At 36.5% G+C, this 19,023-nt stretch overlaps 2 protein-coding genes across 2 annotated transcripts in view; one reads left to right on the plus strand and one right to left on the minus strand.

Moving 5' to 3' along the window:
• LOC113114759 (inward rectifier potassium channel 13-like) overlaps nucleotides 1-8,102 on the minus strand; it is a 27,355-nt gene extending 19,253 nt beyond the window's left edge. Inside the window, exon 1 of the mRNA XM_026281728.1 lies at nucleotides 7,828-8,102. The gene's annotated coding sequence lies outside the window, so the exon portion shown is untranslated. The remainder of the gene's footprint in view (nucleotides 1-7,827) is intronic.
• gal3st2 (galactose-3-O-sulfotransferase 2) lies at nucleotides 7,136-18,282 on the plus strand. Its single transcript, XM_026281726.1, has 5 exons — nucleotides 7,136-7,430; nucleotides 7,530-7,757; nucleotides 11,116-11,226; nucleotides 11,938-12,580; nucleotides 14,471-18,282. The coding sequence occupies exons 2-5, from the start codon at nucleotides 7,684-7,686 to the stop codon at nucleotides 15,587-15,589; spliced, it is 1,947 nt and encodes a 648-aa protein (XP_026137511.1). The 5' UTR covers nucleotides 7,136-7,430; nucleotides 7,530-7,683; the 3' UTR covers nucleotides 15,590-18,282.
• The last annotated feature ends 741 nt before the right edge of the window (nucleotides 18,283-19,023 follow it).

The following is a 19,023-nucleotide window of genomic DNA, read 5'->3' on the forward strand; positions in this document are numbered from 1 at the left end:
AGACATGGAAAAGGACACATTTTCCTTCGAGCAAGTCACTCTTTAGAATTCATTGGGACTTTATGTGTGTGTGTTTGCAGGGACCCAGACAGTCCTGGCATTGTTTGAGCATTCAATAAAAGAGGTGAATCATCAAGAAAGCATAACAGACCACAAAAAACCCAAACACACACATACACTCTAAGTCTCTGACTTCATTGCAGTTAAAATGTGAGTCTGATGCACGCTTCCTTTCACATGCCCACTGTGTGTGAGAGAAAGAGAGAGTTTTTAAGGATAGTTCAACTCTGTTCTGCTTGACTGGATCCGACTAGTCATTCTGTCATCTACTACATGTAGACAGTAGAACACAGAACACTGTGTCTTTTTGTTTGCATAAGGTACAAGAGAGAACAGTTGCATCACTGACTTCTAGTTGTCACCCATCAATTAGCAGCACCATTGCTTCCCACAAGAAAAACTGTTATCACTCAGAAGTTGCTCACTTAAGTTTGTCAACAGATTTGGAAAAATTTAGCATTAAATCACTTTCTCAACAATTGATCCTCTGCAGTGAATGGGTGCCGTCAGAATGCGAGTCCAAACAGCTGATAAAAACATCACAATAATCAAAAAGTAATCCATCCATTTTATCAGCTGTTTGGACACTCATTCTGACGGCACCCATTCACTGCAGAGGATCTGTTGATGAGCAAGTGATGTAATACTAAATTTCTCTAAATCTGTTCCCATTAAAAAACAAACTCATTTAAATTTTTAAAGCCATGAGGGGGGATAGTACATTTTAATTAAATGTTTTTTTAAATTAAACTTTTCTGTAAATGGGGCTTGTATAGCTGAATTGTTATGGTCTGAAATAATTTGGGTTTGTATTAACTTTTCATTCTAGACTTTGGCAAGTCTGAGCATGTGCAGTTTGTGACACTGAGATGTTTTTAAATAACCAGTCTTTTTCTCAGAGGACAAAATCTGAGAAGAATTTTGTTTTTTAAACCATTTTAAAAATGTTATTATTCAATTGATTTGTACTTCTATCTATTGCATATGGTAAAAGTGAATTTTCTATATTCAATAATGTATCCATTATTCCAAATTTGATTTTTTTCCCTTTTTTATCACTACTTCTTTACAGACACTACTTTTTCCACTGACGCTGCGCTCCATTTATTTCAATCCTAATTTATTTTAATGTGTTTATTGTTCTATGTCTACCTCATTTTCAGCTCTGAATAGGTCTGTTGAATCCAGTTGCTAGTAAGAGATTTGGAGCATGCACAGTATGTGAGCATGTTTGTACTAGGAAGATTGTGATAAGGGATATGTAAAGAGAAAAATAGCTGTTTTAGTTTGTATAGGAATGTAGAAGACTAAAAACGGAGAGCTAGACATTCCTGAGCTGGAGCAACAGCAATTTGTCAAACAGGGATGGATAGCATCTGGTTCTCATGGAGAGCAGATTGATGTGGTCCAGCACTTGGACTTGTGGGTAATGTAGTCCCTATCAAGTTGTATTTTGGCTGTGAAGAGAAAAATGAGTAAAAGGAAGTCATAGTTTCCAAAGTGGCTGAAGTGAGAATAGCGTTAATGTGCCAACTCTGCTCTTTTTTTGTTTAGTTTGGCCAAAATAATTTTCCTTATTAGACTCCTGCTATGTAGAAAACTGATCCTTCTCATTTTGGGGTCTATTTGCACTTATTCACTTCATTTGTCTTAACTGTTTGTAATGCTTTGCACATTTTTTGTTGTGCACATAAATGTTTCTCCAAAAATTAATACAAGTATAATTATTCCAAATATTCTTGTGGTGATTCCAGTTACAATCAGTAATGAAGTTAATGCTGTTTGGACTGAGAAAAGTTTACGAACATAGCAAACAAACCTGATTGCATATTTTATGCCTCGTCGTAAGTGTTGTTTATGTTTACCTCATTCTTTTTGCTCATCCAGTTTTCTGAGATAATCCAGAGTTTTTAGATTTTGTGTGCCCCCTCTTTCTATAATTCATACATTTTCATGAACTCAGTGGGGTTTTTTTTCTGTTTTTGCCTTGTGTCAGTAGCCATGCATGAAAACAGAGAGAGACGGCTGTATAAATCCAGATCTGGTTTCTGAGACTTTTTTTTCTGTATAAAACTTTAAAGGGGTTGTTGCATTATTCACCACTTCAACCACAGGGCACACACACACATGCTTACATTGAACTACTAAGAGCCTGCTTCTTCTTCTGTCTTTGTGTGTGTGTTTTGGTTCACTGGATGTTATAGGTGATATTTGACTTTAATGGCTGTAGTGGGAGAGCATGTGGTGATTTAACAGGACTTGGGGGAGTATTTGGCTGAGCTTGGTCAGTGTGCTGTATATCATTATTACTTCTGGCAAGTAGTTATAATGTTGAATCACACATGACAGTGAAAGATAGTCTTTAGAAATCCACCCGGATATTCACAGGTTCACGGTGCACTCACACACTGCCACAAGTAAGCGTTATTCTATTACCATTAGTTTAAACCTGACTCCGATTAAACTTTACATTCCAGATGTTTGACATCATCATCTAATAATAATAATTTACCTTATACTGTAAGGTAAATTATTCTGTAAGGCTTACAGGATGATTCAGGTATACCCTGTTTATTATAGCAATAAACATATATTCATTAGAGAGGTTAAAGAGTAAGTAAATTGAAGAAAAGCGAGGGAGAGATTGGAAAATATCTGGCTCTTATTTGAGCGCCACTGTTGGATCAGCAAACACTGGGGCCCAGCTGTACTCCCACATCTCTGTGTTAAAACACACACACACACACACACACACACTGGAAAAAGAGCCCTGCTTGCCTCAGTTTAATATTTCAAACTGCTAATTTTATTCACCTACGCAAAACACAAGCTACATGTTTACACTTCAACACCAATTTAAACTGCAAGCAGTAATAAAAAAGGGCCCTTGCACCCTGGATCACCGCCCCCCATTGGTTTTAGGAAAACAGTGAAAGGTGCTCAATATGCATCTAAAGTGGTAAATATCGGAGGATCATGTCAAAGTCATTTATATGTCCCAAATTTCCTGCTGCCAGCTGATGGCCCTATGATCATAACTGAATGTTGGCAAGTACTGTAGATGTCTATAGTCCAGAACTTTCATCAAACATGACAAGTTTGGTGGAGTTAGAGTAAAACATAACATATCCCGTTGCCAACAGGTGGTACTATGATTACAACTGAATTTTGGCATGTAGGTGTCTTCAGGCCAGGACTCTTATCAAACCAGTGAAGTTTGGGGCAGAATGAACATTGCATTTTAAAGTAAATGTAAAGAATGTCATATCCTGTTGACAACAAGGTGGCACTATGAATATATCTTAATACTCGCCTTTAGATGTCTTCAGGCCATGACTTGTATGAAAAAAGATAGTTTGGTCAGATTTAGTTATAAAAAAATAAATTAAAAAAATTCTGTTGTCAACAGGTAGCACTGTAAATTATAACTGCATATTGGCATTTAGATGTGTTCAGACCAGGACTCTAACCAAACAAGTGAAGTTTGTATGTTTAAGTTAGTGTAAAACAAGTAAATTCCTGTTGGCAGTAGGTGGTGCTATGATTATAACTTAATATTGGCATTTAGATGTCTTCAGGCCAGGACTTTTATCAAACGTGAACTTTGCTGCAGATTGGACATTGCATGTTTAAAGGGATAGTTCACCCAAAAAGGAAAATTATGTCATTAATGACTCACCCTCATGTCGTTCCAAACCCGTAAAACCTCCGTTAATCTTCAGAATACAGTTTAAAGATATTTTAGATTTAGCCTGAGAGCTTTCTGTCCCTCCATTGAAAATGTATGTACGGTATACTATCCATGTCCAGAAAGGTAATAAAAACATAATTAAAGTAGTCCATATGACATCAGAGGGTCAGTTAGAATTTTTTGAAGCATCAAAATAAAATTTTGGTCCAAAAGTAGCAAAAACTACTGTTGTGAGTGCGTTCAAAACACTGCAGTTTAGTGAAATCCGGTTTGTGAACGAATCACTCGATGTAACCGGGTCTTCTTGAACCAGTTCACCAAATCAAACTGAATTGTTTGAAATTCAAGCATCAATCCACAAATGACTTAATGTGACTTAAATTACTTAAATGATTTTTAATGTGGCTGACACTCCCAACAAACAAACCAATATCCCGGGAGTAATTCATTTACTCAAACAGTACACTGACTGAACTGCTGTGAAGAGAGAACTGAAGATGAACACCGGGCTGAGCCAGATAACGAACGAAAGATTGAATCGTTCTCTAGTCAAGAACCAGTTGCATTGGTTTTTCGGATCACCAGTAGTGATGAGAAGTTCAGTTCTTTTCTGCGAACCGGTTTGTTTGGACAGTTCGATTCAATAAACTGATTCACAGAATGGTTCACCAGTTCTTTTGCACTCGACGTAATGACGTCATTGGCGATGACTGCCCTTGATTCAAGCCTTCGGTTTACACACGCTCATAACATTAGCACAGAATAAGTTCAGAAAAACCAACAAAAGAATCAGTTCGGTTCAGACTCGCTGTGTGTCAGTCTGCTTCACACTAAATCACACATGCGCAGTATCATCAGTGTGGCGAGTGGGGCGGGGCCGAGAGACGTGGGAACGAGGAGTGAGGCCAGGTGTAGTGATTGGAGATGAGCTACACCTGCGACCCACCACCTGTCTCGAGTCCCACGTGGGAGATGGAAGGATATAAAACTGGAGCGACGACCATGAAGGACGAGAGAGGACCAGGCCTGGGCTTTTAGTTGTGTTTGCTTTTTATTTATGTGCACCAGTTGTCCGTGTGGGGCTGGTGTGCTGTTTTGTGTTTATTTGGGATTATTAAAGTTTCATTTTGATTGTACGCCGGTTCCCGCCTCCTTCTTCCGGATGAATATGGAGATTTTATTATTACAATCAGCTTCTCGGTTCTCGAATCGGACTGACAGAAACAGTTCTTGAATCGAGAACGAGTCAATCTTTCGTTCATTATCTGGCTCGGCTCGGTGTTCATCTTCAGTTCTCTCTTCACATCAGTTCAGTCAGTGTACTGTTTGTACATGAATTACTCCGGGATATTGGTTTGTTTGAACTCATTAAAAGTGTCAGCCACATTAAAAAGTTAAAAGCTTAAGTCATTTGTGGATTAATGCTTATTGGTGACGCAAATCATTTCAAATGATTCAGTTCGATTTGGTGAACTGGTTCAAGAAGATCCGGCTACACTGAGTGATTCGTTCGCAAACCGGATTTCACTAGTGTTTTGTTCGCGCTCACAACAGGAAGAGAAGACAATGCTGAATAAAGTCATAGTTTTTGCTATTTTTGGACCAGAAGGTAATTTTGATGCTTCAAAAAGGTCTAACTGACCCTCTGATGTCACATGGACTACTTTGATGATGTTTTTATTACCTTTCTGGACATGGACAGTATACCATACATACATTTTCAATGGAGGGACAGAAAGCTCTCAGACTAAATCTAAAATATCTTTAGATAAAGACAACTGGGTGCAATCAACACAAAATATTTGTGGGTTTTTTGTCTGGGTAAGAACTGCGAAACAGCAGCATTTTTTTTTTTTTGTAGATATGACCTTCTTGTCTCACTCGCGCTCTCTCTCTCTCTCTCTCATTTTTAATGTGGTAGAATAATTGAATTATTGAACGCCCCCTGTCTCATTCTCAGCTATTTATAGAGAGGTGCCCAAGGCAGAATTTTGTATCCAACTATTGTGCTAATGTTAAGTTAACATGTCGTGTCATAATTGCTGCTTTACTGCACATTTTAAACTGATGTGACAGTACTTTATATACTTGATTATGTTTTCCCCGTTGGTTTAATATTGCATTTGCCGCAAAGGAAATCACTGCAGTTTTTATACTGGTATACTAGCAGCATAAGTTTTACTGCTTTGCTCAACTGGAAAAAGATTCTGCCAGTAGATTTTTTCAAAACAAAAACAACAACAGAAAACAACAGGTCATGGACATAACTAAGATAAATGCAAAATAAAATAAAAAGGCGGTTAATGTTTTCGTTCTGAAAGTCCTCAGGTTTAGATTACAGACATCAGAAACCGCTGCTGCTATAGCTACAGTGCGCTGATGGGGAACAGTACATGCCAGGGCTTTTTTGCACAGATGAACAACGCGAAGGAATTCTGTGTGGGCGTCGAATGGTTCGCTGGTTGTCATGCTTCCTGTTGGAGCTGTTGCTGTGGCAGCAGAGCTTTCCCAGGCGATTTGGCAGGCATCTCTGTGGCCAAACGATCGATTGGTGGAAAAGTGTCAGCCTGCAGGCTTTAACTGATGATGTCATAATTATTGATCTGTCCTTCCATGGGTTGACGAAACTAAATAGAAGGTGCTTCCTTTATGCTTATGCATGTAAATGCAATCACTGCAGGGGGCGCTGAGCGACGCAACACGATGTTGTTTATGAATTGAAGTAGTTTATTCAGGTTTTGATGCTTTGTGTGTTATAATAATAAACAATATTCATAATTAATCTTAACTAAAATAAATATAGACAGTCTTAGCCTATTTTATATTCAACAAGACATAGCCTACTTTTTGTTAAACTGTTTTTATGAGGAACATCTATTTGAAATTTACAGTGAAATCAGTAAAAGCATGTTAATTTCCGCAAGACCCTGAATGATGCATCATTGATTGTATTTTTGTCATTAGTATTTTTTTCTTATTATTTATAATATTTTTTTATATTTACAAAAGGGTGTTTTGTTGTTTAATGACACTGTGCACATGTTATGCACATATCTATTGTAGCCTATTATTTTATACAGTACATGTTTGTTTTCCCAAGGCATGAATTGTCATTATTTTCTTATATATAGATTTCTGTTTTGTATCATTTCTTTTTTAAATTCTCTGCTAAGCATCTGGCTAAAATAAGAAACTTGCAAGTCACTCTAAATAAAGACTTTAAGCACTGTATAGACTAAGATCCTTCATGCTTTACTCCATCCTCCTTTCTCGTATTCTTGCATCCCTTTTTACCTGCTGCCCCCCTGGTATTGGTACAGTATCTTTTAGGGCACAAAGGTATCTTTGTGTCAGTCAGAAAGTACTCAGAGTTTCGGCATCAAGTTCCCTCATCCGCGAAGAACAACAAGGGCACATAGAGCGGATTATACTTCTTGCTCTCCTCCAATACCATCGGTGCAGAGAGAGCGAGAGAGAGAGAGAGAGAGAAAGAGAGAAGACAGGTGTGCTCAGTCAGTAATGAACTCAGTATTATAGGATCACAGTAAGACAGGGATGGATTACGTCTGTTGTCATTAGTATTAACACATTGCTTGTGTCTTAAATAAACACCAAGACTCCGAAGGAGCCTTGAGGAATGTCCCTCTAACTTCAAGACGTGGTTTCTGCATTCTTGCTTGTAAGGACTTTCTAAAAACTACCTTTTCTGTCACGGCTATAAATTTTGCCTCTCTATTTATCCGTTACTCGCTGCCCTTTCTATCTCTCTTTTCCTCAGAACCAATCGGTTGTTAGCGGGAGGAGTCCCACCGGTGGACCTGAGGGACTGATCGCGGTGTTTCACGAGTTCGGTGGAGCGTTTGTCGACTCCGAAGGTACAAGGTCTGGTGGGGGGCTAACCGGGGGTGTCGGCTCCGGTACAAGCGAGCGACATGCTCCCGCCTCAGAGAATCGCGGGCCGAGAGCGGAGAGCATTTCACTGGCGGACCGCGTCACCGTGGACCACGTAAGTGAACTCCGAATATACAATAGGGATGCTCCAGTATTAGTTTAACCTCAAAATGAATCGTACTTACGGTCTTCGTAGTAGAAAATTGTGAGTTTAAGTGACATTTAAACGACCGTGTCGTCTGGGAGCGCGACAGTGTTTTCCCGCTGGATGCGCGAGCCGTGATGGATTAATAACGGTCGCTTCTCTTCATCTCGCACGAGGAGCTTGATCAAATATGTGGACGCGATGAGTGTGTGATGCGCGCGCACATCCTGAATCTCTAAACTGTTCAGTTTATTGGATTTTAAAAGAACCGAGTCGAGTTTCATTCCGGTCTCATTCAATTCCGGTTTTGTTTTATTTATCAATTAACACTTAATATAAACAGTTTCCAAATTCCAAAATGTCATAGATATACTATTATACTCCTGAATATACGGTTTCTAGTTTAGTTTTCTCTAATGTATTTAATCAAGACATTTGTTTAGCAATACAGTTTTAATAAAAACGTGTATATATATATATATATATATATATATATATATATATATATATATATATATATTATCGAGTATTTTCCCATATCAAAACCACCCTAAATTTCTGTTATGAATTTGCAGTCTTATATTCGCTTGAGAGAAAATAGTTCAACTTCATTGGGTCAGTCTTGAAATTCAAGGGTTCGTGTTACTTTCAGTTTACATGATCAAGTACATTATACATTTTAAAAATGCAGAAGATACTTGAGACACCATTTGGAGTTTCTCAGATCATCCAACCCTCTGGAGAACTTTTAAACCCTTTCAAAATGGTTAACTGGGGAGGTAAAACCCATATATAGCTCCTGTTAGAAATCTATAGACTGTCAGTGGTTGCTCTGGTATCCTCTTAAAACAGGACAGATATTGAGGCACTTGAAAACATGTATTGAAGTTCCCACAACAATAGTGTAGCTACAAAAGGTGCTTTGAGGTTCACCAGAAATCTCATGTTACTTGAGTGAATTGCCTAATTACTTAAAGTAACATGGACACTGGAATGTAAAGTGTTACATTTCATTGTTTACTGTTTATTTATTTATGATATCCAATACTTCATTGTGCAGTTAAGATAAAGCAATGTTTCATATGCATGTAGAGGCTGTTGGAAGCAACAGGCTGCAACCAGATGTTTGTGTTAGATACTTCAGCTGGTTGTGGTCCATGGATGCATAATGTCATCCTGGGAAGATGTTCATTCACCCTCTAACTCACTTAAAGAATGAAATCCTATTATGGTGAACTGGCGTGCATGTGTGTTTTTTGTGCATGTGTTATAAATGTGACAAGAGAACAGTTTTAATTCCCTATTCCAGATGTTTCTCCGCTCTGAGGGAATGTACAAAGTTTTTTTGAGTTTACATTTATCATCATGTTTGCATGCATTTCTTTTTGTGTGACCACAGCATTCACCAAACCATTGTTTGCAGAATGAGGACATGTTGAGTATAAACATCCAAACATGTTCAGTACTTGCTGGAATATCATTTGTTTTTGAATGTGACAATACTAAGTCTTTACATGCCCTCCAATTCTTATAAAACATTTTAAAAATGCACTTATTCATGAGTTCATATACTTTTTTAGAGATTAATACAGGCTGTTCTCATTAGAGGAGTTCAAGTATGCCATAAATTGGTTAAAGATGTTTACCTCACTCCTTTATTCATCTTTTGATAAATTAAATGCAGACTTTCATTTCAAACTCAGTTTCATGGAAGTCAATGTGGTTCTTATAAAGCATTGTTTTGAAAGAAAATATGTTTAGCTTTGTAACCTTGACTGCATTCAAATGCAAATGAAATGCACTTGTGGATGTTTAAACAGGATCCCATTTAGACAACACAATTAAATTTAAACCCACACATACTTTAAACTAGATCTCTTGTGGTTTGCGTTGAAGACACAAAGTAAATTAGGCAAAGAGGTAGTCATTTTCAACAAGTAAATCATATTTTAGATTACGTAAATGAAGCTGTCAAAGCCTGTTAACACACTATGAGTAAGGCTTTCTGTTGCCTGACTATGATTTGTGCTGTCTTTTGTCAATTGACTTGGATGGTAATCAGTTTTGCTGAAGTTTTTGAACTTCAGGACTGCTGTTTCAGCACTAGTGGTTTCCTTGGTCTGAAGAAAAACATTCTATGTGTGTGTGGGACTTGACGAAAATGCAGTCATTGACCGCCGCAGTCTAATTTTAACCTGGTAGATGACTGTAATGCATTTATGCTGATCTGTAACATGACTCAAACCAAGTGATTTATGCTGTGGCCAAATAAAAACACAAGATCGCGAGAAAAAAAGAAGGAGGAGAGAATAACACTGCTTAAACTAATGCCCGGGCCTCTAAGGAACACATTATTTTCTTATTTTACAGCCAGCCAACTGAATTGCAATGGAAATCAAATACTCATGAACTCTATTCCCTGCAAGGTGAAACCCTGCAACTAGTGGACACAAACATCAAAAACAACCTGCTCACTTTTGATATGTAAAGAATGTAATTTGTTGTATATATAGCATGACAAACCGTTTATTTTGTTTGTAAATATATCAATAATATTATTTATTTGTATTTATTTAATATTAATCCAAATTTTCTCTTTGGCCTTTTAAAATATGACTGCATTTATTAGATCAAAATACTTTTTTATTTTATTTTATATATAATGTTGTTTGTCCCTGTGATGCAAAGATGAATTTTTAGCATCATTACTCCAGTCTTCACAGAAATCTTTCTGATATGCTGATTTGCTGCTCAAGATTTCGTATTATTATCAGTGTTGAAAATGAATATGAAGTTCCTAATGAATATGAATTTAAAAAGAACAGCATTTATTTTAAATAGACCAAATAATAAACCTTTACTTTCACATTCGATTAATTTAATGTTCTTTGCTGAATAAAAGTATACTTTGGTTTTTTTTTTTCATGATATTGCAGTGCCATAGGACAATTAGAGCACCTGTTTTCAACAGTGACGTTTTATTAACTTGCCATTTAGCTGCTCTTTACCCAAAATGTTATGGTACACTAAATGGTGAGAAACTCCTTCGTCACTGATCCTTGGGATAAATGTCATACTCAAAGGCGCACTTGTTATATGGTTCTTAATGACAGGGATTACTGATGCCTTCACTATGTTTGCGTCACTGACCACAATGGTCAGGGATTCACCAAATAACCTCCCACGCTGCTTATATTCTCACATTTACGCTTGACCTTATCATCTTTTTAGCTTGGGATGTATATGCACATATATCACTTACACTGACTTTGTCGTTGCTCATTTGTTGCTGAACCAGTGCTTCTTTCTGAACTGCATGTGTTTACAGGTGCGTGAGAGTGGCGTGTTGCAGTCGCCTGCGCTTCATGTGGTTCGCTCTGATGGTGCTGACAGTCCTCTGCGTGGCACTGCAGATGCTGGGAGTCGTCCGACAGGCCAGGTTTATCATGTTTTACAAAAAAAAAAAAAAAAATGCATGGTGACTTAAACAAAGCGAATTCTAAACAGATTGAGGAAGACTTTGAAATTAGACTTAACAGCTAGTGTCGGATGATTTCCACGTTTATATTATATTATATTATATTATATTATATTATATTATATTATATTATATTATATTATATTATATTATATTATATTATATTATATTATATTATATTATATTATAAACAGCAAGACATTTTAACAGCTTTCATTGGATGGTATTTTCATAACAATTACCATAAACAATGGAAGCTTCATGACAAAAATTATTATAAACATATAATAAGTATGATAAAGTAAACATACTGTATCTATTATATAATAATATAGAATTAACATATAGAGGGATACTTTTTTACTCAGATTTAACATCTTTCATTGGGCGATATTTCCTTTAAAATTATTGGAAATATCTTGACAAATTTACAAACTTCAAATAAAATAAGTTAAATATATTTATTTAACGTACATTAATTCCGATATTATATTATATTATATTATATTATATTATATTATATTATATTATATTATATTATATTATATTATATTATATTATATTATATTATATTATATTATATTATAAAATACAGAATTTCAAATCAGATTTGTGTTGGTTCCATAAGGCTCAGCATCTAAAATGTACTGTCTCTTTCTCTTTCTCTCTCAGGAGCGCCAAGGTTTTGAAAATTGTGAGTGAGCAGCTGGTCAGAATGCCTCCAGAGATCCACAGGCCCATAAAGCACAATGACTGGGAAAACCTTTGGTCTGTTTCAGCAGCCATTGCTGAGGAACCAGTGGACCAGCATCCTTTCATACAGAGAAGAGATGAAAGCGAAAACCCTCGTTCAGAAGAGAGAATTGAAGAAGTCTTGGAGGATAAAATAAAAAAGCTTACTAGCACCACCAAAGCAGCTCCACCAATAGAGGCGAATAAACTCTGGCTTGGCCAGGAATTTCCAAACCAGCCACAGAGGCCAGCTTTCCCCAGAAGGGCCCCAGAAATAAAAATAACACCATACTCTGATGACAATAAATATAGAGTAAAATCACAAGTTGACAACACTGTCACGTGTCAGCCCAAAAACCACATTGTCTTCCTCAAGACGCACAAGACTGCTAGCAGCACCATACTAAACATTCTCTATCGTTATGGGGAAAGCCATAATCTGACCTTTGCCCTGCCGCTGAACATGCACAGCCAGTTATTTTACCCAGCATTCTTTGCAGCACACTTTGTGGAGGGTGTCAGGACTCGCAGTGTGAAGAAGTTCCACATCCTGTGCAATCATATGAGATTCAGCTCACAAGAGGTCAGTCCGAGAGCACAGTACCCGTACTGTTGGACCAAAACATGCATCAGAAAGTAGCTGTTTTGCAGGATTGGATGAATAATAGAATATTCATGACATTAAGTCAATACACTACAGGCACAACATTATGCAGACTCTCACACACTGGTCAATCTTGAGATTTTTGGCTTCAAGCTTCAATGTCTTCTTTCAGACTAGTGGATACAAAAGATACACAATCCACCTTTAAAGGGCTAGTTCACCTGAGAAAATGAAAATTCGTCCATCTTCTACCCACCCTCGAAGCATCCTAGGTGTATGTGACTCTCCTTTTTCAGAATAATCCAATCAAAGTTATATAAAAAATGGTCATGTCTTCCGGTTCCTCACAGTCAGCAAAAGTAAGAAAAAAAGTGTTTATTATGTTTGAAATTTGGATATTTATCTTACAAAAACGCATGGATTGGCTACAGGGGGCCTTTATTCACCCCCTGGAGCCGTGTGAGGGATGTTTTATTACACTTTGTTTCACGTCTTCTGAACAGTTGACAACAAACACCCGCTTACCCCTACTGAAAAGAAGGAAAGAGCTAGGACAATTTTTAATATAACTTCGATTGGATTATTCTGAAAGTGGAAAGTCACATACACCTAGGATGCTTCGAGGGTGAATAGAAGATGGATGAATTTTCATCCTCGAGTGAACTAATCCTTTAAGGGTTTGTTTTGATAAACTTTTAATCTATTTGTGTCAGTAGATTTCAACTACATATCTTTAAAGGCCATTTCTTCAAAATGAGTTTTCTCATGCACTGAGCCAGAAATCTCCACTTCAGAAGCCTTTACCAAAACCCATTTTATTATTATCTATATTATTGTGTATTTTATAAGGTTTGTTGTTCATATATCATTCACCTGATTTAAATTACATTTTAGTCCTACAATCAGTGAAAACAGTATTTTCTGATTTATAGTGTGATAAAAGAGAAATCCCATATTACCTCTGTAAAACCCTTAATCTCCAATACGTCACCAAAATGAAATATGCACTTTGAACCTAGCTTTATTCAATTTTCAGATTTCTGTTTTGCGAAGGTATGCAAATGTATGCCAGTTAAATTATATAATGCGGAATTTGCATATATATACAACATTTCAGAAAACTTGTAATATGAAACAACTGTCTTAATGTACTGTGATTAATCAACTGGGGAATATAGTGATATATATTAGTAAAATTATTTTTTTTCTTTACCATTTTCACCTAGTATTTTGTCAGAAGCCCTTAAACACCAGAGACTGGGGGAAAAAAAGAATGATAGTAAATGATACATAATAAATAATGCAATGCATTAAGACATGGCGACTGTTTTTTATTAAATTAATAGCATGATAGGAGTTTATTTTTATTTTATTCTAATTTTGCATTTGAGCAGATAGACTAAAATATAATGCTTAGTCTTGTTTATTTTTATTTAATCTTTTTTCTAATTCATTTATAATTTTGTATTTATAATGCTACATTTATTTGCCCTTATATATAACTGCATTTACCATTAAGCACCTTTGAGGTGAATATGTTTGCAACTTTATCAAGACTGTAGTGTGAAAGCAATCCTAGATATGCGTAGACCACTTAGCAAGCACATAAATCATTTGATACAACTGACTATTTTCGTCTTTAAGAGGAAGACGAAGCACCCAGTGCTAGATGTAAGTAGGCAGGTGCAGATCTGAGTGATTTAGAGAACATTTACACTGATTGCATGTAGATTGCATTCTGGGATGGAACTTCAGTTGAGCGGAATGTGTTTATGATTCTGAAGCAAAGAGCAAGAGGTCAAATTTTTATCGACTTGGATGGAAACCTGAATAAATTATTTTATTCATTTTGGCTTTTCTGACTTGCAGGTGAGGAAAGTGATGCCGAAAGACACATTCTACTTTTCCATTCTTCGGAATCCAGTGGCAATGATGGAATCCCTGTTTGTTTACTACAAAGCGATCCCAGCTTTCCGTACTGTCAAAAGCCTTGAGGACTTTCTGATCCATGGTGGGCGGAGCTACAACGCCTCTGTGCCTAATAACCACTATGCACGTAACATTTTGACCTTTGACTTTGGTCTGGATAATACAGCACCTGTGAACGACACTGAGCTGGACAGACGTAGCACTGAGGTCATCGCTGCCATTGAACGTGACTTTCCGCTAATCCTCATCTCAGAGTATTTTGATGAATCGCTGGTGCTTCTAAAACACGCCCTCTGCTGGACACTGGATGAAGTGTCATCTTTCCGCCTCAATAGTCGCAGTGAACGTTCGCGCAGGCCCTTAAGCGCAGAGACCACAGAGCGAATAAAAGAGTGGAATTCACTAGACTGGCGATTGTACCAGCACTTTAATAACACTTTCTGGAAACGCATAGACTCCACACTCGGGCGGGCGAAGCTCCAACAGGAAGTTGAACTTCTAAGGGCAAAGAGGAGGAATCTTGAGCAAATGTGTCTTCAGGAAGGAGGGGCGGTAGATCCTGCGCAGGTCCAGGATTCATCACTGAAGCCGTTTCAGTATGGTGCAGCAGTTATTCAAGGTTATAACCTCCGACTGGAGTTAAATAATGACACACGTCAGCTTTGTCAGAGGTTGATTACACCTGAACTACAGTACACCTCAGCTTTGTACACCAAACAGTTTCCTCAGCTGGCAGCTGCGCGTGCCACTGCTGCAAAAAAGATTGCGGCTTCCAGAAACACTGCAACACACAGAGCTGTTAAGCGCAATATTGAGACAAATGTTCACACAGCAATGCCGAACAATACCTCACATAACAATACAAATAAAGCCATTGTGGATGAACATAGCTTGCACATTTTAGCTTACTCTGTTGTTCAAAATGAGAGGCAAAACAGTTTTGATGTAACAAGACACTATAAAGAAATAAAAAGAAACTCACATAAGCATACCGCACGAAAACACTTTATAAACTCAAACATTCATAAGGAACCACAAGAACCTGGTTTACTGAGATGAATTCTTTAAACAGAACTCATAACAGAAATAATTAACTAAGGAGAAGTAAGTGAATAAAAGATTTGATTGTGCAAAAATCTGCTGTCCAACGTAAATAGTGTAACTGTGAATTATGAAGCACAGCGCATTAGCAAGTTGAAAAAGGGAAGTTTTTCGGCCTCGCTGACTCCTGATTAGGCTTGAGTATGATTTAAATTGGATAAATTTGCATTCTTATCAATTCCCAGTTTCGATTCAAATGTGGTTAAAAAAAATGAAGTCAAACATATTAATTCTTTGTTTCAGTGTTCCCAGCAACATTAAATGTGACCTCACATTTAGAATACAATCAACACCGTTCCATTAAGCACAGTTTATATTTATTTTTTTACAATGCTTTTAACAACTTTAATCATCCAAGTGCAACTTTATACAGATTTAAAGCGTTATCACCCGGCGAGCAGTGTTTCTGCATCACATTTTCAGCAGCTGCTTTCCTCCGGTGCTCAATCTGCAGTGCTACAGCAAAAGAAATCATATTTATCCCTGAATTGTTAATTTGATTTTGTTGTTTGGGTCGAATGTGATGCAACAAAAAGAAATGTTTTGCTATTAAGTTCTCACAGACTGCTCGTTATAATAAAAATACAGTACAATGATAGCAGTGTAGTCCGATTCACGAACAAATGATTCTTATGAGCTGGTTCTTTTTGTGAGTCAAAAATATATGGAACGATTAACCATTGACTCCTACGATGAGATGGTTATTTTTAGTGAATCAAAAGCATATATCGAGACCAGTGTAGTCCAGTTTCAGAAGGAAATGACTCTTATGAGCAAATGCAGTTTAGCGAATCAAAAACACACATCCCAACTGGAGACATTGAAGAATGAACCAGTTCTTTTAATGAGTCGTTCAAAAAGATGAATTGTTTGACAAAATGTTGACTGAATTGAATTCAAAGACAATGACTCATCATCTGACTCACTTAATGAACTAGGCCTAGTTATCATTATAATGATGCCCGTATCAAAATGAATCAATGTTTATATTGATGTCCATGACAGTGGTTTGTTAAAGATAGCCTACGGTTTTTTTTAATAGGCTAAATTAAACAATATTTGTTAGGAATGGTAGCCTGTTATCAAAGTTTTGATTAAAATATGGTGTCTCTGTGTGACATCTATTAATGTATTTCTTCTTTACCCTCCGGCAAAACCAGTGATACCTAATTTGTGGTCTTAAAATGACACAGACTATGATTATGGTGTGAGACAATAATAAACAAGTGTGATTCATTGTCTTAGAAGACTAAGTAATGTCTCGTTTACCTTGTTTGCACTTTCTGTTTGGACTTAAATCATCTCATTTTTATGAAAATGATTTTCCAGTTGTAGACCAGAAGAGGCTTACTGTTCCTCTTCAGCTGTGTTTTGTGTTTCGGAAAATGCAAAGCTTTCTGTTCAATATAAAACCAATGGTTCGATTTTTCAATGTGAGTCAGAAGTTTATGTAACCTGGATAAAGTGTGTGTTTGGTCTCTGCAAAAGTACAGAATCAGCTCAACTAGGTTTTTGTCATAATTGTAATTGGAAATTGACCTATACAGTAGTATTGTGAATAACTTTGATAATAGGTATAAACTTTATAAATCCAGCTATCGTGTGGCTTTTCAATTCGATTTGTTATTAAATGTCACTGGAACAAAGTGGAAAATATGTCACTGGCGTTTTCAGACACATGAATCAAAGCCTAATGTAAAATACACCAAATGGATCTATTAGATTTTCCTTTACTATTTCTGACATTCCGTTCTTTTATAAATACAGTGGCTTCTAAACGTATTCAGACACTAAGGACACACACTTAAAGTTTGCTAGTGCTGTGGCATAGTTGTGCACAGGACAATAAGAGCTGTTGGCTCAGGTTTGAGTCTGTTCTGGTTCGTGATCCCATTTTATCTTTCCTATCTGCATTCTGCTGTACTATAAATAACAACAAAATGACCTAAAATAAAATGATCTATAAAGAGAATGTATGGACTGCATTGTATTAGATAAAAATATCAAACCAGGTGAAATCAACAAACAAAACATAAAATATTAGAATTTTCTCAGGATTGACTGATGTTTATGTTATGCTTATACACACTAGATCGATCACGTGTTCACTATGAACCTGATCCAAGTCTAAAAGTCCAAATAATTTGGTCTTGTTGGTTAATTAATTTATAATAAATGTCATTTCATACAATAATTTAATTGAAAAGTCTTTAAAGTGAACACTTCTTGGTTTGGTATTTTATTATGCAGTACAATGGCAAATATTTAATAGAGCCTTTGTTTCTCACAAGCGGAACCCTAATTAATGTAAACATTCTTTATTATGATGGATTTAATACAACGTCCATGTACAAAAATCCAATGCATTACTGAGGCCAATTTAAATGAAGAAAGCAGTCAAAATTAATGAAGAAAGCAGACTTATGATCAGGGCTAATGATTACTGGCAGGTTTTTACCAGTCCTACTGAGTCTCTGAAGGACCTGGACCCAGAATGACTTACTAGCCTTCATAAAAGATAATCTGTACCAAAGTCTCAGAGCTTTAATCTAAATTTCTCTTTAATGTTATACAGAAATATACTGTATATGTATATCTCTGAAAGCTACAGTATATTTGCTACTGTTTTGTATTTATTAATAAAAGATGCTTCTCTGTTGATGGTTGTCTTCTGTCTACAAATCAAGCATGAAACCTGCTTTGTGCCCCGAGTTCAAATATTTTCTAGTGGAATGGGTTTTGTGCTATTTAAGTTAAGAATCAAACCAACAGTCTTGTGTAACAGTGGGTTTGTCACACACCCAAAAGCCAAAGAGCAGAGGCGCTGCTGTGTTTGAAGGTTAGCGCTCTACGAGATGTTTTTCATCAGCGTTGTTAAAAGAATGTGTTTGGACAGACATGAGAGACTTTTTTAATCATCTTGGATTTTGGAATGGAGATCTGAATTTGTCACCTACAACCAAAAAAAAGAAGAAGAAGAAAAAAAGAGAAGAAGTAGCTTGTATCTCAACAGCACATTAAACAAGTTCATAAGCAATTAATCTGCTACATAAAAAAACAGTTATCAGGCTGCAATTGTACTAGACAAAGCGCTATAACTAGACAAACTGATGTTTAAAACAAACAGTAACAGTTAAATTAAAACAACTTAGATTGTCTTGACTATGTTTACAGGGTAGTATTTAGCTCCCTTTTTAAATTCAAATAATTATATATTGGTTATGGGTGTCTTATTTGTTTTGTAATGTGCATGTGTTACTGTGAAATATTTTAATATTAATCATTCATCTGAGTCCATGCGGTTGTGGAGTCCGAGCACTTAAGGCTATATCTACACTTTAAGATGAGACTGAAAACATAATTCAATAAAAATAAAAGAAAATAATAGATGA

This window comes from Carassius auratus, chromosome 15, assembly GCF_003368295.1.
Source record: "Carassius auratus strain Wakin chromosome 15, ASM336829v1, whole genome shotgun sequence".
Classification (NCBI taxonomy): Eukaryota; Metazoa; Chordata; class Actinopteri; order Cypriniformes; family Cyprinidae; genus Carassius; species Carassius auratus.

Bases quoted from the DNA above. Each gene is read 5' to 3' on its own strand.
- gal3st2 (XM_026281726.1), top strand. From the start codon at position 7,684: ATGCTCCCGCCTCAGAGAATCGCGGGCCGAGAGCGGAGAGCATTTCAC. The intron at 7,758-11,115 runs GTAAGTGAACTC...ATGTGTTTACAG, and splicing joins ACCGCGTCACCGTGGACCAC to GTGCGTGAGAGTGGCGTGTT. The intron at 12,581-14,470 runs GTCAGTCCGAGA...TCTGACTTGCAG, and splicing joins TGAGATTCAGCTCACAAGAG to GTGAGGAAAGTGATGCCGAA.